General features: G+C 45.3%; 1 protein-coding gene across 2 annotated transcripts in view; it reads right to left on the reverse strand.

Annotated features, from left to right (window-relative positions):
* Nucleotides 1-16,237, reverse strand: part of ATP2A2 (ATPase sarcoplasmic/endoplasmic reticulum Ca2+ transporting 2) — a 55,950-nt gene extending 39,713 nt beyond the window's left edge. For both annotated transcript variants that reach the window (XM_066603265.1, XM_066603264.1), the window contains exons 1-5: nucleotides 15,700-16,237; nucleotides 14,087-14,104; nucleotides 13,927-14,009; nucleotides 6,590-6,694; nucleotides 3,365-3,503 (exon numbers count right to left, since the gene is read on the reverse strand). In XM_066603265.1, the coding sequence (XP_066459362.1) occupies nucleotides 3,365-3,503; nucleotides 6,590-6,694; nucleotides 13,927-14,009; nucleotides 14,087-14,104; nucleotides 15,700-15,817 (463 nt within the window). In that variant the 5' untranslated portion in view covers nucleotides 15,818-16,237. The remainder of the gene's footprint in view (nucleotides 1-3,364; nucleotides 3,504-6,589; nucleotides 6,695-13,926; nucleotides 14,010-14,086; nucleotides 14,105-15,699) is intronic.
* Between the last annotated feature and the right edge of the window lie 6,352 nt (nucleotides 16,238-22,589).

Raw genomic sequence — 22,589 nt, forward strand, 5'->3', positions numbered from 1 at the left:
GACTGGTTCGCGGCTTTCACCATGAGGTCATCAAGATAGGGGATGGCCACTATTCACTTGGAATGGAGAAGAGCCATGACTGACGCCTGAACTTTCATGAAGACTCTGGGGGTCACGGCCAACCCAAATGGATGGGCCGTAAACTGATAGCGAGTCGACTGGACGTCAAAGCGAAGATAATCACTAATGGGCTCGACAGAGGGGGACATAAGAGATATGAATCCTTGATGCTGACTCCTAGGCAAAACTTCTCCAGGTCCAGGGATGCAATGACCGATGCCCATGAGGTTTCTTCCAAATCTACCCTTCTACGATCTCGGTGACCCCATGCAGAAATGTCAGACTGACAATGTTTCAGCTGCTTCAGGTCTACAACAGTGCCATCCTTCTTGGGTATCATGAATAGATTGCGAATTTCTATTTCAAAATAGTTGAAAAGGGGGTACCAGAACTCTCACGGCGTTTTCTATTGTCTAAGTGAAAAGTATCGGCCTTTGAAGGAGACCTCGGAATCCTGGATCTGAAGAAGCATTCTAGAGGTTAGGCAGAAACTACGGGGTAGCCTGAAGACACAACCCGACTTATCTGATGCGCAATTTTTCCATAGGAAAAACCATTGGTGTAGTCGTTTGGCCCATTCAGTAGTGGTGGAAACTGGCCTGAGTGCCAAACCTACTGCCTTAAATAGAGGTTTTTGCTAGAGATTCAATATTCCTGTCACGTACATCTTGAAAAGATGAAGAGTCTGGTGGATCTACTACTGGTGAAGACCACCACTTTTTCATAAACAGTTTTGGAAAAAGGATACAGGAGGTCTAGACACTTGGGTCTAGTGAAGAGTTTGTTAGGAAGGTCCCATTCCTTAGTCAATACACTGCCGAACTCTTCATGAGGGGAGAGGAAAAGGCCCTTCGGAATCAGAGGGGGACCCCCGACAGTTTGCCCTCTCAGCGACTATTGTGTCGAGAGGAAGATTTAAATGTGTCCCGGGAAGGGCTTTATGGGATAATGATGCAGCAGGTCTAGATTATTGCTTTGGGAGTGAAAGCCCAGTTCTCTTCCGTGGTCGGAGTCCTGTCGGATGCATTCTGAAAAGGCTGACTGGTAGTACGTTAGAGCCCATCTAGAATTGCAGTAGATGCCAGAGTAAGGTTCAAGATTGCCTGTGACAGGGTATGTGCCCATTATGGTTCAGTAAAGGCTGGGTGGGCAGCATACCTGTCTTCTGTTCTATAGCCACCTGCCGTGATGGAATAGAGTTAGGGCAAAAATCACTTGAATTGCCTGCATTTAAGTTTCATATTGCAAGAACACGCATTGCATGTGGCTCTGACTGATCACGGTTTGGAATCTTCCTCTCGAGTCAGACATGGTGTTAAAGCCGGACAGTATTAGAGAAAAAACAAAACAAAGACACTAGTGTACTGCAAGGTGGTACTGCAGAACGGGCAAAATTGCAGGGAAGCTAGCCACCAGGCAGCAATAACCTGATCCAAGCTGGTGTGGGGAGCGATGTACAGATGGATCACTGGAGGAGGACACCAGAATCTGTATGAGGAATGAATTTCTATGGACTCCAGGCGCATGAGCGTGGCACCACAAGTCCCAGCAAGCTTTTGTGAGAATCGGAAGCCGGGGAACATGAAGGAAGAGTTGAGGGTGGTCCCTGTTAAAAAGAAGATTGAGCCATTGGAAAAGAAAGGCTCACTGGGTAGTGATAGGGGGAAAGAAAACCCTCCCTGAAAACATACCGATTGGTGTAACATGCCCACCCCAAAAGTGTGGCCCGACTGGGCCAAAGCCAGGGGTAAATTTGCTGTCCTAGGCAGCGTTTCTCCAGCAAGGAGGAATTCTTCGCCTGCGAGTGGCAGGAGTAATATTCTGGTGCCAAGTGGGTGACACATCCATGGAGCGTCAATGATCGCAGTACAGCAACTGGGAGCGGAGAACTGCTATGCGGCACCCACCTCATGCTAAGCAGCATGAGTGGTACCCCAGGCCACGATAGGAGGGGCTAGCAGAGAAAGAAACAGTGGCCCCACGATCGTCCGGACATTGAAAATAGTAGGCAAGCCCTCCCTCACCACCCCAGGCAGACCCGAGTGGAGCCCTCTGCCTACATGAGTCCCATAGAAGCACCGTATATGGAGAGAACCACCATTCCTTTAGGAGCTGGACCATAGCCCTGTGCCTTCCTATGGGAAGCGATGGGGTTGTAGTGGGCATTAGGGGACAATACTGCCTTTACTGCAGAGTGGGAGAGATACTTACCCTTTAGATAAGAAGGGGCTCCCCAGTTCCAGCAGTGTCCCTCCCCCTTGCGCTCGCCTTTAAAGAGGAAAAGAGTGCGTAGATAAAAGGGGACACACTATGGCTTGCAGGTCACATTAATGTTAAGCGCTTGAATGTGCCTCCTTTTCTTTCAAGGTTAGGCAAGCAATAGAACGGGTAGCTCCATTCGTTCTCCTTGGGCGCCAACAGGAAGAGTCCTGCCTCCCTGTATCCCCTGAATCCAAGAGGTTGTTGAAAACAGTCCACCAATAGGTCTGCCTCCTATGGACATTAAGCTAAAAACTTAGCTTAGTGCCTGCAGGAGGGGGTAGAGCTATTAGGAGGAGCTAACACTTTGTTTAGTATCCACAGTCTTCAACTGTATTCTCCAATGAAACGGACGAGAAAATAGATTATAGAAACCTCTACTGTAACTGGCACCGACAGTTATAAGAGGAACAGGATAGAGAAAACACTTAGCACAAAGGACATCATAAAACAGATCCATCACAGTCAGTCATTTTCACCACTGTCACAGAAGGCAAACTGGTTTCGACATGCAAATGTCACTGGCATTCAGCCTAGAATTCCATTCCAAGATATGCATCCCTGTGTGAAGTGCTCCAATTCCCTACATGGACATCTCTCTACAAATTCTATGGCAAAGTCCATGCAAAACATAGAAGGTATTAGTAACGTGCTCCACATACATCAGCTACTTAACATGAGTGCCGCAGAGCTACAATAAACTGTACAGATGGCTTATTGTAAAAGCAATCTGACATTTATAGACATTTCATCTTGTATCGTGCGGCGCTCAGCACTGTGCTGTGAACTCATACGCTGCAAGCTTTGCCCTGAGCCACTGCTATCTACATGTAACTGTAGCGTTAAACGAACACGTACTAAAACATCCTTAGGCCGGTGACACCGCTGTATACTGGACACTGTCAGGTCAGGATAGGATACACATCAGTATTAAGCATGCAAAAAAGCTGCAGAAATATAGCTTAAGCTTCATTTCTAATAACGACTACACAACTGGTTTTAGACCCATCATGGCACAACTAAAATAGTACAAAGAAAAGCTCACCAGCAACTTCAACAATGTCACCAGGGACAATATCTCTGGCTTTAATCCTCTGGACACTTTTTCGGTCCTGTCGGTAAACTTTGCCCATTTCAGGTTCATACTCCTTGAGGGCTTCAATGGCATTTTCAGCATTTCTTTCCTGTTATGGAAGACAGACAGATGTAATAGTATGAAATTCAGCATTTTATATTAAAATGTGAGAAAATTTAGTAGCCTCCAGTTCAAACTATGCTAAATGGAGATGAAGATCCATCATTGTAGAATTAAAAATAGTGTTCTTTTCTCTCCCGAAACCAATATTTCCTCCGTCAAATTAGTTTATTCTCATTCTAATACACGACACCCGTCACTGAGGTCCTACATACTATTGTAGAAAAATAAAGCTCAAAAGGCGTTAAGAAGTTGACTGGCAACCTCTCTCCCAATGCTGAAACACTACACTACATTAAAGGGGTTGTCCGGTTACTGGACAACATTCCTTTAATAGAGCCTCCTGTAGTAAAATAAACTGAGCAGTACTTAACTCTCAGTCCCTTGTAGGATCCAGAGCTGCAGCCCTGCTCCGGTCCCGCTGGTTGTCACAGGTGACCGCTACAGCGTCGCGGTCCCGAACTCCTGGTATCTTGGCGCTCTTGATGTGAGGAGAACGAGCGGTGATGTTGCAGCCTCTGACTGGCTGCAAAGGGCACTTGTAGTCCTGTGAGGTCAGCTGTCACAACAAGCACCGGGACCAGAACTGGGCTGCAGCACTGGGTCATAGCGGAGAGGCAAGTACTGCTCAGATTATGGGGCTCTATTAGAGATGTTGTCTAGTAACCAAACAAACCCTTGAAAGCACAAACTTTTAAGGCGGGGGGGGGGGGGGGGGGGGGCACAATAAATTGTATAGGCATAAGACCCTCATACATAGTTAGAGGAAAGATGGCTGAACCCCCTGTAAGTTTTAGAAAGATCAACATTCGCTTCATACATAACATTTCCATTGCTTCCTAGATGCAAAAATGTCAGCTTTCCCTTTGCTATAGATTCTACTTTAAAGTCACATTATCAAAAGGTGGTAAAACGGACAAGTGCCCCTCCTCAAGGGCAAAAAGAATCCTCATCTTTAGGACCAAAATTAGTATTAAAGTGCCAACAAAAAAGTGAAAATAAAAACACAATGCATCAAATCTAGAATAAACCAATTTCCAGACATGCAGAGTCAGCATAAACTAGCATCTGTGATTACAATAAGGCATTCCTCAGTCATACCAATGTAAGTCCAAGTTAGGAAAATTGGGTATTCGATTCACAACTTGGATGTGGTTTCCTTTGTATAGCTTCTCTCACTAGCAGCAATTCCAAAACGCCAATTCCTTACTTCACCGAGAACATTTAATGAAGCTTGGAACAAGGTTACAAAGAGCTACTATATTCTGCCTTTCAGTGTCTGAAAGACGACAGATTTGAAGAATTATCTGATCAAGTTGCAGCATATTGCCAAGATATAACATTTCATGATCATGGGGATCTGGCCTTTGGGCCCCCATGCTACCGAAGTGGTCACAACGTTTTTTCAGCATTACGTCCACTTCCAAGCTTCGCCTGAACAAATGCCATCCTGGCCACTGGCTACGCAGGGAATAGCAGTCATGGGGACATTGAAGCCCAGGACTGATGGGGGTGCCAAAGGCCTGCTCCCATGATTATAAAAGCAACAGAATATCCTATGGATTTGCTATTACTTCATTAAGTGGGACAACCCTTTTAACCCCTAAAGGACCGCCCTCCTCCCCCCCATTTTCACTTTTTCTTCTCCATTTTCAAAAAAATCATGACTCTTATTTATCCATCAACATAGCTGTCCAAGAGCTTTTTTTTTTTGCAGGACAAGTTGTATTTTTCAAAGCATTCTAAATAAAGTGAAATGGGGGGAAAAAAAGTGCAATTCCGCTATCTGGGGGTGCGGTCTTGTTTCTACGGTATAGCAAAAATGACAAGATAATTGTTCTAACCCACAGAATGGCTAAGATACCAAATTTATATAGGTTTTTTTTGCTGTACTATTCAAAAGTAAAATATATCTTTGGAAAAAGTTTCGTTATTTTCTGCCGCCATAACACTTTTTTCATCGACATAGTTGTGTAAGGGCTCTTCTGCAGGACATCCTGTAGTTTCTATTGATACTATTTGAGTAAATACGGCTTTTTGATAGATTAGGGGTTTTTTTTTAGATTGTGTGACCGTTCGGAACCCTTAAACTCCAATCTGGGCATTTAAATGCCAGTGTCAAAACTGACTGACATTTGAAGGGTTAACTATCGTGATCAACAGGAGTACCGATTGCAGCTGTTGCTAGCAGGTATGGGTTGTAAGAAACAGCCAGCACCCGCATTGAATGAAGTGGGATCAACCCTCAATCCCCCTCCATACAAACACCGAACGCACAGGATGTGACTGTACATCCTGTGTCGATAAGGGGTTAAAAGGGACTCTCTAAATCAGAACACTTAAAATTCTATATGCATATCCAATAAAGTCCAAGGGTTACTAACAAACCCTACAGGAGACACCTTCCAGATTAAATAATAATTTACTACTGATAAGTCTCCTAACTGCCTGCACTTCAGCCTGTGAACAAATGCAATCACTGCAGAACGAGCGAAACGGAGAACTACTTCTATTCCATGTGCACCTCTAACACTACATGTGTCGGAGAGGTCAGTCCTGGTCAACTAAAAGGGAAGAACTGCAACAGCAGACAAAACTCATGGACACACGCTGCCAAAAAAGTAAGCCATTTTGTAATCCTACAGAACATATAATACCGTATAAGATGTCAGTGAACATTGATATGTTGCATCATTGCAAAACAGGCTTGTGCAACAGGAAGTTGCACCACAGACGAACTGAATGGTTTTGCTAGATAATTACTTCCAAGGCTTTTTCTTTTAGCGGTATGGATTACATGTCTCAGGAAGAGGGGCAGAACATACAAACCACCAACACTACAGTATGAATGATAGATTGGTATGCAAGAACGATTCTACTTCAGTCTTTTAAATCCATTAATAGTTTTGGCTTCCATAACTGCATAAAACCACTTCATTAAGATGTCATGTGTGAAGCCGAGGACTGACCAGAGCAGCTTGGCACAAAATGTAGTATACTGCAGCTAATCCATGGCCAAAGATATAGTTTGGAAAGGGAACAATATCAATGCCACACTACAAATATTTAACTTACCTGCCACACTCCCACAATGGCGTTTGCAACTAATATAAGTAAAATTACAAAAGGCTCTACAAAGGCTGTGATTGTTTCTTCACCTTCCTCGAACCATGCCAATACCTGAAAGAAAGAAGGAAATACATCATCAAATAATGCTAAGACCTGCGTGTCCTGATAAGGAATTTGTTGGCAACTCTGTAGATCACACACTTACAATAGACAATTAAGTGGCGAGCGCTTTGACTACCGCACGATACCTAAGGCACAAACTAAACTCTAAGACAAACATGGGGAAAGTTATTATAGTCAGGCCAGAGATATTCAAGAAGAAATTAATTAGGAGTTCTCCAGTAAGCCGTCTGCCCTTCTGTTAGAGACAGCTGGAGGGCTCCAAATTCCCAGAGTAGAACGTCCTAAATATTAGGAGGTCTAACCAACTAGGAATGTACGAGTGTTATGTTTACACAAGATCAGAACAAGAATTTGCTCAAGTATATACGAACTGCGCTTAGCACAATACAATGCTCAGCTACAGGAAACGTTATCTAAGGTTACTGGAGAACTGCACAAGAAACATTAAAGTCACGTGTCAACGGCACTCGGCCCTTCATTATATCTAGCTGCGATACGGCCGTGTTCACATTTCATGTTTTCTTTATGTTCAACACACACTGGGGAAATCTTTCAATGTACGTGTGAGGGCCTACAGGTTGTAATGTTAGGCTCGGTCCATGTGCGGCCGATTTCCAGCAGATCAGCCATGGAATGCCTGCCTCCAAACCCACACCACTGAATGCCGCAGTGGAGATGGCGATACAATTGACATGCTATGGATTTTAATTCCACACTCCAAGTCAATTTCTGTATGGGATTCTTTCCGCTTTGCTGCTACTGTAAATGCTGCGCAATTTCTGTGCAGAGGGTCCACCCGTTAAAGAGGCAAAGGTACATAGGAATTTTCTGATAAATATGAATACCACAAGACACTTAATTAAAAAAAAAATGCATGTAAAGAGATATGTACACACCAAAAATGCTTTAAAATATATAAAAGTGAAAATCAAGTAGTACTTTACAGGACAAACACCACACAAACTATGAGGATTTTTTGGGAATAGTAAAGAGGTGCCCTGACCCAGAGGAAGCACCTCACAGATTTATAGGATATATCTGGTACTGTAGGTAAGCCCCATTAACTTGGAGGATGAATGCAATTTCTCCCATTTAAGTGAATAAATCCCATAGATAAGAGTGGCATTGTTTGTAGGCAAACACTTGTGTTATTGCTCTCAGGAGTCAATCTTGCAGATAGGATACCTTTTTCACAGCTAACGGATAAGGATATTAACAATACAAGCTTTCCAGGCTACTTGGGTATCTTCATCAGGTGATTTTTGCTGTAAAAGGGGGGTTTCCCAGGCATATACTACTGATGACCCAACCTCAGCATAGGTCATTAATTGTTGACTGGCTGGGCTTTACCACTCGGGAACCCAGCCTATCAGACACCAGCTATCAGCGCCATAGAACATAGGGGTACGAAGCAGGCGCTGTTAGCTTGGATCTCTGTGTAGTTTGCCAACGATGGTAACTGAATGCTGGAGCCTCATAAAAGTCAATTAGAGCTGCGCCTGCAATTACGAGCACCGGCCACTACACAAGGGTCGGAGCTAACAGCTTCTGCGCAGTGTTCCTATGTGTTGTGGTACTGACAGTGGGTGTCCAATAAGTTGACCAGCTGAGGGTCGTAAGCAGTGAACCCCAGCTGATCGATAGTATTTGCCCAGAAAACCCCTTGAACATTGCAATTTTATTTGTTAGCCATTAAAAGGCAACTATCTACAAGATTATTTTCTTGCTTACTGGTATTAACATTTTGTTCTCCTGGCTTACACAGTACCCAACTTTTCTTTTTAAGCAAACATGTAAATCCTCTTCTCTAAACCTGAACAACCTCTTTAAACTAGCTAAAGACACCAGATTTTAGCTGATTGATATTAGATTGTCAAAATCTGTCCCAGATGGTCTCTTGAAGGTGGATTTTTTCATGTCTCCTGTTTGAAATCATCAAGATAACATAAGACTAAATAAACTACTAGGCTACATCTATATTGACAAGCTCAACAAAAGTGCAGATTGGAGACCATTTACAATACGCAGTTAACTAGCACAACCCATGGAGACCGCACGTTCAGATGCTAGGAGCCACAAGCAGGTAAGTAATGCACCGCTGCACATTTTACCATTTTTAAACATCACTTGTTTCATTTAGATCAGCGTTTCCCAATTCCAGTCCTCACGACCCCCAACAGGTCAGGATTGCAGGAGTTCCATAGTACTGCACAGGTGTTCCCTTTATAGGATATCTTCAAATCATGACCTATGGGGGGGGGGCGCTTTTACACAAGCGGAATATTTCCGAAAGATGCAAAAAGATTCCACACCAAATACTAGATTCCGATACAGAATGGCTAGTTTTGATGCAAAATTGCCAGCAGAATACGCAGGTAGACCTACAGGCAATTAAGCAGCGGTAGATTAAGCTGCATCTACATACATTATATAAGAAACTAGCTGAAAGATTAGTCGGCATTCCTGAACCTTTTATAAGCAAATTCATCCCCTGCATGTTTGTCTGAAGGAAAGAAGACAATCCGCTGCCAGAAATCTCCAGCGCTGCTCACTTCATGCGTGAACGAAAGAGCATCTGCTGGAAAGAGCCAACATAACCAATCCTCTCCTGTCCCAATGACGGACAACTGGCGAGTCTGCTGTGTACACATGCTAAGATCGCTGCCAGATATCTAAGATGACAGCTTGATTTATACAGTCTGTATACGCAACCAAGAAATCCCCATGGTAAACCCATCCATATTATAGTAGTCTGCTGCAAACCTTGCTGGTTCCACACGAATATCAGTAATTATATTTTCCAGTCTGTTCCCACCAAATTTGAACTGTAACCAAAGTTTGAAGGTAACTGTGAAAGTTTCATTTAACCCCTTGAGTGGCACGCCCGGAAATTTTCCGTGACGAGCTCCACTGCTCATAGTGACATAGCCCGGAAGATTTCCGGGCTATGTATCACTATGGGAGCTGCAGAGCACAATGCCACAAGCTGTGACAGTGTGCTCTGCCTGCACAGACCCACACAGAGTAGTGCAAGGGCTTTGAAAAACCAGCAGAAGATATTGCCGGCATATCGGCAATCTCCTGCGTTGTTTACAGGTTGCCATAGAGACCATCGGCTTGTCAGAAGCAAGCCGATGGTCTCTGACAGGGAGAGCTGGTTGTTAGCTGTCAGAGGACAGCTAGGTTCTAGCTCTTACAGCAGAGATCAGAGAAAACCTCCGATCTCTGCTGTGTTAACCCTTTACATGCTGCAGTCTATGTGACTGCAGCATGTAAAGGGCTGTCACTGCAGCATGTAAAGGGCTGTCCCCATCGGACCCCCGGAATGTGATCAGGGGTCCTGATGGGTCCCTGTGGAAGTCCCCTAAAGGGACAAAAAAGAAAAAAAAGTTAAAAAAAAAAAAAAAGTTAAAAAATTATTTTAAAAAAAATTATAAAAACACTTGTCTCCCTTTACTTTGTAAAAAATCAAAAATACAATCACACATATGGTATCCGTGTGCGTCGTAATGACCCAGAGAAGGAAGTTAATACATTATTTAACCCCTTAATGACATGGCCCCTTTTTTTCTTTTTTCCCCATTTCTTTTTTTTCCTTCCTCCTGTTTAAAAAATCACAGCTTGTCCCGCAAAAAACAAGCCCTCACATGGCCATGTCAATGGAAAAATGAAAAAGTTATGGCTCTTGAGACGCAGCTGCAAAATTAGTTGAAATTCAATGATTAGACCATTTTAAAAAACCTGCCCTGGTGGGCACGACAGGGTGGTAGGAAACCCGCCACTCAAGGGGTTAAAGTTTCCGATGCCATTCATCTGTTCGAAACACATTCTTTCTGCAGAAATCACAGTTCAGCGACATCTTCTCTAATCATTCTTCTGGCCACCAGAATACCAAATACTAGTCATGCCAACACTACAGCTACCACCCAGACTGCAGAATCACCCACAAATATCAGGGCTTTATATACCCTTCAGAGCAAAACCAAACAAGGTGAACATTTACTAAACCCCACACGTCGGGCCCTTGTGCACAGCACTATTGCGCAAATAGTCATTAGAGCGAGCGATTTGCACACTGTTAGATGCAAAGGCGTGCAGACAGCAATTAGTGATAGATCAGGTTATCGCTAATTGGCTCTCATGCAAAATTAAAAATAATTGTTTGCTGCCTGCAAATCCTTTCATGTAAAAAGTTGTGATGATTTACTGACTAGAAAGCAGCGAGAGAAGGGTGCACACAATACGGACAAGTATCTCAGTCCAGCCATGGGTCTACAGACCCGAACTCCCAGCATCAGTCACCCAGACACATATCATGGATTCCTAGGATTCTGCGAGTTCAGTAAACCCACGGCAGATTCAGGACACCCATACATATTATTGGCCCATAATATGACAATGTGAAACTCGCCCAAAAGTGACCTTTCCGATCCTGGACAAAGATGGCCCAATCTCTTCTCTGACTACCTGATGCACACTGCCGCGAGTGAGCAATGAATATTCACGGTGAGACACCGTGCGTGCGCACTCGTGGCAATATCCCACGCTAAAACAGGCTGCCAATGTTTCGGCATTCCTCGCTAGGCAGTGAACGCTACGTCACTAGTGATAGTGTATACCGCCCTGTGGGAAGTGAAATGCAGCTAACGGACGCTACATCACCAGAAGAATATTCGACCGGCTTGCGGTGAGGTGACCAGGAGGACTAGAGGAGCCATAAGATGATGTGGTAAGGAGACTGCCTGGGGAGGAATAGGCAAGTATTATATATTTTTTTCCTAATGACAAAACCCCTTTAAGGAAAAATCTGCGGTTCTCCTTTAGCACACTGTATACAAGACATCAGGACAACAGTGTTACAGGCAACTGAAAATTAGATCTACAGCCTGCAGAAAGAGGAACTGGTGATAAATGCCTTATACAAGCCATATAATGGCCAGAAGTAACGTTACTCCTCGTGTACACACATGACGGACGACTATGAAATCTATAAAAGCATGTGCAAGCATCTTGGATGACAAAGATTGGTTATGTTGTTGACAAAAGGTTATTTTTTTTATGTAGCTTATTCTGAAAAGTAATCCAAAAAGTTAGGCACGCTTGAAGAATATGTAACTGCCAGTGTGTTTCATTTTCCTGCAGTGCCAACACAGCATAAATTAAAGGGACATCCCTGCCTCAGTCACTCATCACTGAGAAGGGTATATCGGTCTGTATACAGCAGCCCGACATCACCGGGGCTACAGGAAAAGTAGCACGGGCAGCTTAGCCGTTTCCTAAACCTGTCCGCGGCAAACCGATACACCCATCTTAGCCATGACTGATCAAGATGGAAATAAGCCTTTACGCATCACATGCTACCCATTCACATTAATGTAAAGTTAAAGGGGTTGTCCCGAGGCAGCAAGTGGGTCTGTACACTTCTGCATGGCCATAATAATGCACTTTGTAATGTACATTGTGCATTAATTATGAGCCATGCAGAAGTTATAAAAAGTTTTATACTTACCTGTTCCGTTGCTGGCGTCCTCGTCTCCATGGTGCCGACTAATTTTCGCCCTCCGATGGCCAAATTAGCCGCGCTTGCGCAGTCCGGGTCTTCTGCAGTCTTCTATGGGGCTCCGTGTAGCTCCGTGTAGCTCCGCCCCGTCACGTGCCGATTCCAGCCAATCAGGAGGCTGGAATCGGCAGTGGACCGCACAGAAGAGCTGCGGTCCACGGAGGAAGAGGCCATCTTCAGCGGTGAGTAGAGAAGTCACCGGAGCGCGGGGATTCAGGTAAGCGCTCCGGTGAGCTTTCTTTACCTCCCTGCATCGGGGTTGTCTCGCGCCGAACGGGGGGGGGGTTGAAAAAAAAAAAAACCCGTTTCGGCGCGGGACAACCCCTTTAAGCTTTCTAAAGTTAAACTGCTAGAATTACTACATCTTGTAGGTCAAACTAAACATCTTATCCCATTGAGCCGCAAAGCGTGATATATTCCATTTAGAACACTCTATACAGCAGGACGATCCAGACAGCGAATATGTAACCTAGACTTACGACAATCCTACACTCAGACAATGAAATATGGAACAGATGGAGTACTGTACATACTCCCTTTAACAATTGTGAGACTCAGACACCAACTATTTCACCATGCCCGTATGATTAAGTAGTGTTTACATTGCAGCGCAACGTAGAAGTGTTTGCCCAGTGTGACCCAGCTGCTCGCAGTAGAGTAGCACGCAGGTAACTAGCTGAGCGGAGAACAAAAGTGATGAGGATGACGACTGCAGCATATTAACTGGGCCATGTCTGGTATCACATGCAATCTTTTCTAAGGCCCTGGAGGACTAGATTATTCCAAATCTCACATCATTAAAAGGTCAGTTACTAAATTTGGTCAAGAAACGAGTCACCTCTGCCACCAATTGACTTGGAGCCACTGGGAAAAAAAAAGGAGCATCCCATGTCACTAGAGAAAGGACAATAGACACTTAGCGTACAATTAATACTCAATGCTTTCACAGATGGCTATGGTAAGAGGAAGCCCACTACTTCTAGAATATGTCAAAGAGAGAAAAAAAAAAAGGGGTACCACTAATTGGTCTATCCAGCCTCATCTTACATATTGAGCTATACCGAAGGGGACCATACACTCTAGATAGGTAAACTTTAGCGTGGCTGACAGCTAATTTCTCCCGACTCCCCCATAGAAGTTTGTGCTCCCAGTGTGGAAAGGACAATAAGTTGCTTCTATAGGAGACTAGCGCTGGTTTACCTCCCATGTTGAAATCCAGCATGCTCAACACCCCCTTCCAAAAAAAAAAAATTTAAACACCAGCTAGCAAAATCCCCACATACTTGATGACTGGCCAGTTCCATTGATGTTCATGCAATGTGTATAGGCAATTTCTGCAGATGCCAGGGGCACTATATCCCACCCGCACAGCGTGGGACACGATTTAATCTACATTTGAGACGCTGTATACTAGCTTCCTTATTATCGGTCATTTCAGGCTGAAGAACGGCCGGCTGCAGTAATAGTCAACGAGATTACAGAGAGGAGGTCCAGAAACGTCACTGGTCCTAGGATCACGGTTTTATGCCACATACCTCCATATCAGAGAGCCTTCAGAAACATGTATATACATGAAGGTTTAATACATTAAATGTGTCTAACACATTAACCCCTAAAGGATCTGTAAGCAATAAGTCATTCTGCTTCTCCATATACTTACAAAGGATATACAGGCAGCGAGTAACAAGATTCTAACTAGTAGGTCTTCAAACTGCTCAAGCACCAGTTCCCATAGTGTTTTCCCTGAAGAGAGAAAGAAATACTTGTCACATTCACTCACACCATGCAGGGAGACCCTGTCCGACATAAGTGGCACCTACCTTCTTCTGCAGGTAGTTCTGATGTAACCAAGGCGGCAGGAGCGGGCGAGGAGGGATGTAAAGAAGGAGAAAGTTATTTAGTATCAAACGTTTATACAAAGTACAAGACTGTTTGTAAATAATCTAATCTGGATGACATCAGTGAGGAATGTGTTCTGCATCCAGACCATCCAACCCCATTACTGAGACTGCAAGCACACGGCAGCCATAAGTACAGCTCTACCATATGTAATCAGCAGGCTGGTGCTTACTTCATATACTGGGTGCTAACTACACAGTCCGGGGATATTAGTCACAGGGATGGTCCCCGGTGGATACATGATTACCCTAGGAGTTCATAACCAACAATTAACATTTTAGCTCAATTCTATGGACGCCCATCAGTCTTATTTACTGGGCCATAAAAGAGTAAACATGACTTGTCCAACTGGTATCCACCAGTATAACCATCAGCACAGATCCCTACTGCTAGAGAGCTGACATTCCCAAATCTTAGGGATAGGTTCACCCAGTGGAATCGGACAATGATTCTACCCCAAAACCCCGGGTGAGCACAGAGGTCTGCCGATGATCTCAGATTCACATATACGGAATCAGCCCTGACAATGAGCAAAGGCCACGTGTGGAACTTCCAGGGCATTAGGATGCGACGTCACTTCTTTACACACATTGGAAATTCCACGGGCGGATTTTGCCCACTCACAGGGCGACATGTGTGGCAAAATATGCGGTTTTTGAGGCGGAATCAGTGCAGAAAAGTCCACATGGATTCCGCCTCATCCTTATTGTACCTCTGCTTCACATCCACCATGCGGAACACGGAGCTCTGAGGCAGACTAAACTGGAAAGGAACAATAAAAGTTTCCTTACGAAGTTTTGAGCTCAAGACGCCGAACAAAATAGTGCAGCATACTGCGCCATTTTATCTGGTGCCGAGCAGGAGGCATGCCAGATGACACCATTATAGTGAATGGGGATCCATCTGGTGCAGCACATGTTGAATCCAGCACTTGGGTTGTTCGGCCCCTTGGATAGAACCGCCATGTGCTGGTGTGAGCGCGGCCTTAGTGAAAACTCATCCAGACCCGTCTACATCATCATAAAGGAGGACTGAGCATAATTTACATGCTGAAGCCTCTTGGCATTAGCCAGCAGCAGCTTTCTCCTCTATTGAGGACTTAAATACTCACGCATTTGGGGGAGACCCGAAAAAGACGTCAGACCAAACAAAGCTTTTAAAAACCCAAGATTAAGAGAAAAAAAAAATACGTCCCTCCTTATTGTGATGGTCCCTTTAAAAGAGATCTATCTCAGTAGTGGACCGACCCTTGCTCTGGGTCTATGAGGCCCCCATATAGGACACTGCAGTCGCTGTAGAGCCGCCCGCGGGCAGCAGCCTGTAGCGGCACACCACGCCGCAGCGGCTCCGCAGATGGCAGGCTGCCGGCTGTGAGCACACGAGGTCGCATCCAGGCAGCCATCTTCTGTGCCGCCGGTAGCAGGGATAGGCCTGACAGGAAGTGCTTACATGATGGAGATGACTGGAGCTTTCCCGCAGACATGACACAATAGCCGGCCCCCGCCAGCCATGCCCGTGGCCCCCGCACACGTACCGTTGGGCCCCCATCTCTCCTTCTGCTTCTTGACCTGCTCCAGGCCCAGCCCCGTGCTCTCGTTCACGTTGAAGTGCGCCAGCACCTCCTCCACCGTCTTGGTGTGCGCGTTCTCCATGGCCGGCTCTCCGCCTGCTCCTGCTGCTTCGCTCGGTGTCGGCGCTCTAGAGTCCGTCTTCACAGCGCTCTTCCCATACGAGCTCCCCGGCCTCGGGCACTGAGTCTGGGCGGAGATGCTGGGAGGCTCTCTGCATACAGCGGTTCCCTGCCGGCGATCAGATGGATTCGCGGGTGTTCCGCGCCGCCTCCGAGCGCTTCGCGGACCAGGACAAGCCGAGGTGACTGGGGGAGGCGTCTAGTACAGAGTCCCGGGCAGCGTCTGCTCACAATCCCCGTCGTGTCTTCCCGTAGCCGCGGCCTCTTTTATGGTGTCTCCCTTCAGCACGTCCGGCCTGTGAGCTCCTGTGCCGCCGCTACTAGTGGCGGAGCAGTGTAGCCGCTATAGCATTTTATTCTGAGGCTGCTCCGGGCTCACGATCGCTGCATGTGGACGACTCTGATTGGTCCAAGTTCGCGTCATCGCCCCTCCCCTTTTCTCCAGCAGGATCCCGGATCATGATGACGTAGCTAGCGGTGTCCCGATGGGGGAGTCCGACCTGCGCTCAGCTGAGGGTGTAGGGGCGGATCTCCTCCGGTGCTCTCCATCCTGCATGGGTCCTTGGCTCCTAGTGCTGCTCCGTCTCCTCCTCCAGGGGCCCGGGCTGTAACACTCCGTAGAATACAGAAATGGATCTTTTTAACCCCTTAATGATAACATTTTTAATTTTTTCTCCTCCCTTTGAAAAAATCCTGACTCTCTTATTTATCCATCCTCTGTTTTTTGAGGGGTGAGTTGCATTTTTCTAAGGTAGTATTTAATGAACCTAATAATGTATTGTGAACTTTAAAAAATGTCTAAATGGAGTAAAATGGGGGAAAGAAGCACAATTCCGCCATCTTTGGTAGGCTCTTGTTTTTATGGTGTAGACACTGTGGCAAAAATGACACGGTAACTTTATTGTATGGGACAGTACCATTACAACTAGATCCTCTGACGGCCATAACCTTTTCTGTTTCTATAATTGTGCGAGGGCTCATTTTTGGCGGGATGTCCTGTAGATTCTACTGATACCATTTTGGAGCACATACGACTTTTTGATTGCTTTTTAGTAACATTTTTACTTCGAGACAGGGTGACTAAAAAGTGCAATTCTGGCTTTGTGTATTTCTTTTCCTGATGACCTTCACCGTGCAGGATAAATGATGCATTAATTTGACAGATCAGAGTTTTATGGATACAGTAATAACAAATATGGTTTTGCATTTTTTTGTTTGATTTTTTTTTTCATTATAAATATGGGAAATGGTTTTTAAAAAACATTGTACCACCTTTAATTTTTTTCTAATAATGAATACATTTTTTTAAACTAACTTTTATACTTTTTTTTTTTTAGTAGTCCCCATAGGGGATTTGAACTTTAGATCTTTTGATCGCTCATACAGTATAATGTATACTATATGAGCGATTGTTTGATCGTTCATACAGTCATGATAGACTGACTGTGGTATAATGCAATGTTCTGACAGTCAGTCTGCGGGCAACAGACATGTCTTCATAAGCAATCAGTTATGGCAGCCCTGGGGGCCTTTAGAAGACCCCAGGCTGTCATGGCAGATAAACGACACCTAGTGAACTGATCACGGAGGAAGGGCGTTCTGGACCCCCTAAACACCAATCGGGGCATTTAAATGCTGCAGTCAGAATTTATAGCAGCATTTAAAGGGTTAACCATTGCAATAAGTGTTCACCTTAATCACGGTGGATGCAGGTAAGTGTCAGCTGTCAACGACAACCAGAACCCACCATGTGTGGAGGGGGATCGGTTTCCAATCTTACTCCGTACAAATTCCGTGTGCCTGGGATGTAACTGTATGCTCTGGGGTGTAAAGGGGTTAAAGGGACGATGCCCATGGTGCTGCTGAAGTGAGGACATGACTTAAAGGGGTTGTCCCGCGCCGAAACGGGTTTTTTTTTTTTCAACCCCCCCCCCCCCCCGTTCGGCGCGAGACAACCCCGATGCAGGGGTTAAAAAAGAACACCGGACAGCGCTTACCTGAATCCCCGCGCTCCGGTGACTTCTTACTTACCTGCTGAAGATGGCCGCCGCAGGGCTTCTGTGCGGTCCATTGCCGATTCCAGCCTCCTGATTGGCTGGAATCGGCACGTGAGGGGGCGGAGCTACACGGAGCCCCATTGAGAAAAGCAGAAGACCCGGACTGCGCAAGCGCGTCTAATTTGGCCATTAGACGGCGAAAATTAGACGGCAACCATGGAGACGAGGACGCCAGCAACGGAACAGGTAAGTGAATAACTTTTGATAACTTCTGTATGGCTCATAATTAATGCACAATGTACATTACAAAGTGCATTAATATGGCCATACAGAAGTGTATACCCCCACTTGCTGCCGCGGGACAACCCCTTTAAACATTTTCACTATGAACACTTGTCTTGTTTTAGCCAAATAATTTGCCTCAATAGAAATAGGTGTATAGCGTACCTGTAAATATAAGTAATGCCGCCATGTCACATCTACTTACCAGCACTATACACGAGACAAGTCGATTCTGTGCCAGTCACATGCTGTCAGACAATAAACAACAATGAAATCCAACCTACCGGTCTCTGATTGTAGTAATTCCTGTTTCTCATCTAGCCTAGACCTACATTAAAGGGGTTGTCCAACCAAAAGAAGTTCAACACTATCCACAGGTTAGGGGGTAAGTGATCGGTGGGCTTCCGACCATTTGGATCTGTACCAATCATGAGAGCGGATGATGAAGGTTCCCAAATGAATGGAACAAAGCTCACTCATGTGCATGGCCTATTTATTCATTCATTCATTCGAATGGAACTGATAGAGCAAAGTTCAAGTGCTTCGCTATCTCCAACACTCCCATTGAAATGAATGGTATAGCAATGTACGTGTGACCGCCATTCATCCAGGGACCTTTATGAACCCGTCCAGGGGTGCCCTGTTTATAAGGCAAGCTGAGCACTCTGCCTCAGGCAGCGCCCCTTCCCAAATGTAATTCTGCTGCCTGCATACAGGCTGATACTGGCCATCTGTCTGACTGGGCAGATTCCCAGTGGGCCACCTACTGATCCTCTGGCTGAATTTGAATTAAATGGTATCCGCATTTTTAAGATGGTGCGGATTTTGACGTGGAGTTTGATGCAGAAATTATGTGGATTTTGCTACCAATTTTCCGCAGCAAAAAAAACAACAAAAACTGCAGCATTTCCGTCTTGTGTAAATTTACCTCAAGTCTTCTTCAAGTGACGACGCACATCTGCAGGTTTTTCTGCCCAAGCAGTATTTCTACCACATACGTCCCATGACAGCCACAGTGCCCACACCACAGCTGCAATACAATTAATGCTATGAATGGCAGCGGCCACGCTACACAATTATTGTAGTGTGGCCCAAAGGTGCTAGGGGTCCGCGCTACAGATGTACCACGCCAAACATTCTTGCTGGCACTGCTACATCTGTAGTATAGCCTGATGCACTATTTTGTTTGGGAAAATACTTGCCATCATGCTGGAACTGTACAGAAGGCTCCATCGCAGTCAGCGGGGTCTGGCGGCGCGGTTTGTATCCGGTATATGCCAGATCCAGCAACTTCTGATATTTTCATTATTTGGCTCCAAGAAACCACGGAATCACCAATGCAAATGTGAAAAGGAGCGGAATGCATTTTTTCCCCAGATGTCTCAAAAACTGTTTCTTGTTAGACCTGAGAATCATTTGTTGCTGTTTTTTTAAACTTTTTGGGGGATCAATTAATCAATCACTTCCTTTAGTCCATGAGTGTATGATAACAACATAATTTAAAGAGGTTTTCCAGTCCTTTTTTATTGATGATCTCTCCTCAAGATAGGTCATGAATATAAGACCAGCAAGGATTCAACAAATGGCACCGCTGCCAAGCAGCTGTATCATTTCAGTGGGAGGCACTGCACAGCGTACAGAGTTGTACTAGTTCTAGCTACTGAGGCTTGGAAAAATAGATGGTTGGCTGGCATGCCAGGGGTTCGACCCCTGCCAATCTGATATTGATGACCTACCTTGAGGATAGGTCATCAACAAAAAAGGCTTAGAAAACCCCTTTGATGAGAAATACAATGTGACCATGCCCTTGTTCTGTATGGTTACATTACAGGACCTCAGGATCATTTATTCAGATGAACCCAATATAGTCCAGTTCAGTCATTCCATATTATCTGTAAAATAGCCATTGTGGATTAGGAAAATAGAGACATCTAATTCATGTACAATGCACCGTGTACTGTAAGTGCATTACATAACACATGTGCCTTTCAATTTCTCTTTAATCCACCCACAATGGTAGAAGAAAGAGTAGTAACCCATTATTCACAGTGCAGCAGTTATAAAACATGGGCCATAAGAGACCTTTGCACTCCATGCTCTTCCTGAAGCTACGCGGAGTGCTGCCCGGAGCTAGAAGGTCATATCAAATAGTACAATAGAGAACGAGAATGCTTTCATATAGTTAGTCATCCAATGTAAAACATTAAATATTTGACTGTAATAAAGATATCAGTCAGTTTTTAGAAAAAATATTACACATGCAGCAGCCCAAGCCGTGGTGACCGTTGCAGTGGACATGTTTTAATGGTTATTTGACTATACTTTTGTGAGTATGCTTATTAAAGATTCTTTCATTAGTTTTAAAGGTACTGCGCTATAGTGAGCTTTCTACGGATAGTGTCGTAGTGCCGTGTCGAGGACCGCTAGATTCCATACAGAGGAGATTGCGATGATTAACATATTTCCGGTTTGATCCCAAAGATGCAGTTCTGAGGCATTTTCTGTGTGTGTACAAGCGGAGATGGTCATGGAGGGTTTTATATCCACTTGGTCCCTATGTTGAGCAGTGAAGCATACCGTGTATTGACTTGTCTGGAAGCTTTGAACTCTTTTTTTCTAAAGCTGCCTGTCCACGGGCGAATTTTCATTGCGTTCTCCGCGGCGATAATCCAGCCGCGGGGGAACACAGTGAACGCTTTCTATAGTGTTGCCATGGAAAGCGCAGCCCCTCTGTCCTCGAGCAGAGAATCATAGCGATTTACCGCTCGCGGGTGGAAAATCGGAGCATGCTGCGATTTGCCGCAATTCTCTGCGGTGAGCCTATCTGTCAGATAGGTTCAGTGCGGAGAACTGTCAGCTGGCTCCTGCTTCCCGTCGGCGGCTCCCGCAGTGGAGTTCCACCGCAGAATATCGCAACGCCTGTGGACAGGCAGCCTTATTCACCTGCTCAATTGGAGTTGCATGCTCCGTTTCAAATAACATCATAGGAAAAGTTTTAGTTGGGGTTTATTGATGATAAATATAAATCTGTTTAATCAGATCTCATAAGGATAGTATTCTTATAAAATCTATGGCACCAAACATGCAAAAAATGGAGATACAGGCAACAATTCAAATGAAAATCCTTCATTAAATCATACAACGTTTCCACTGTATGGCCGCCTGCAGACAGGCGGAAATTCTGCGGTGGGATTTCCCGTAGAATTTCCGCCCCTGGAAGCTGCCATAGGATTGCGTTAACAAACGCAATCCTAGGCAGATGGCCATGATTTGGCCGCGCGGCATGCTCTATTTCTGTGCGGGGCTCTGCGAGCCCCGCACAGAAACGTCACTCACCGGCCGCCGGCTCCGCTCTGAGCGTGCGCCAGCTGTCCGGCAGCCGGCACATGAAAGAGCCGGGGCCACGGGAGCAGGTGAGTGTCACGCTGCTCTCTGCAGATGCTCGGGTCGGGTCCCGCTGCGAGAATTTTTGCAGCCGGATCCGACCCGGCCGTCTGCAGGCGGCCTAAAGAAGCACTTCTCAAGCAGTACAAACATGACAGATATTTATACAAATAGGAAACTATGTGATCAGCAATCAAACTATTAATCAACAATGTACAAAAGAAGTATAAATAAATATTAATAGATAGATACGTATGTGAAGGCTGGTGTACAGATAATGTCACTCATTATGCAACAAACACATTGTACTACCGTATGTCCATATTTCCCTATAAAAATTTCCTGAGGATAGGCCATCAGTAGTTCAGACCCGGACAACACCTTTAATATATCATTATAAGCATTGCCAGCAATTTCATAATAACCCTAACCATGATAAGACACACAAAAAATTCCCATTGTCAGGATCCGGATCTAGAGACTTCTGCGTCCTGGCAGTAGTTCTGTTAATTAAAGGGGTTGTCCCGCGCAAGCAAGCGGAGTTAAGCACCTCTGTATGGCCATATTAATGCACTTTGTAATATACATCGTGCATTAAAGGGGTTGTCCCGCGCCGAAACGGGGTTTTTTTTTTCCACCCCCCCCCCCCCCCCCGTTCGGTGCGAGACAACCCCGATGCAGGGACTTAAAAAAAAACCAGCACAGCGCTTACCTGAATCCCCGCGCTCCGGTGACTTCTATACTTACCGGTTGAAGATGGCCGCCGGGATCTTCTTCCTCCGTGGACCGCAGCTCTTCTGTGCGGTCCATTGCCGATTCCAGCCTCCTGATTGGCTGGAATCGGCACGTGACGGGGCGGAGCTACACGGAGCCCCATTGAGAAGAGCAGAAGACCCGGACTGCGCAAGCGCGTCTAATTTGGCCATTAGACGGCGAAAATTAGACAGCAACCATGGAGACGAGGACGCTAGCAACGGAGCAGGTAAGTGAAAAACTTTTTAGAACTTCTGTATGGCTCATAATTAATGCACAATGTATATTACAAAGTGCATTAATATGGCCATACAGAAG

The sequence above is a fragment of the Eleutherodactylus coqui genome, chromosome 5 (genome assembly GCF_035609145.1).
Source record: "Eleutherodactylus coqui strain aEleCoq1 chromosome 5, aEleCoq1.hap1, whole genome shotgun sequence".
NCBI classification, from domain to species: Eukaryota; Metazoa; Chordata; class Amphibia; order Anura; family Eleutherodactylidae; genus Eleutherodactylus; species Eleutherodactylus coqui.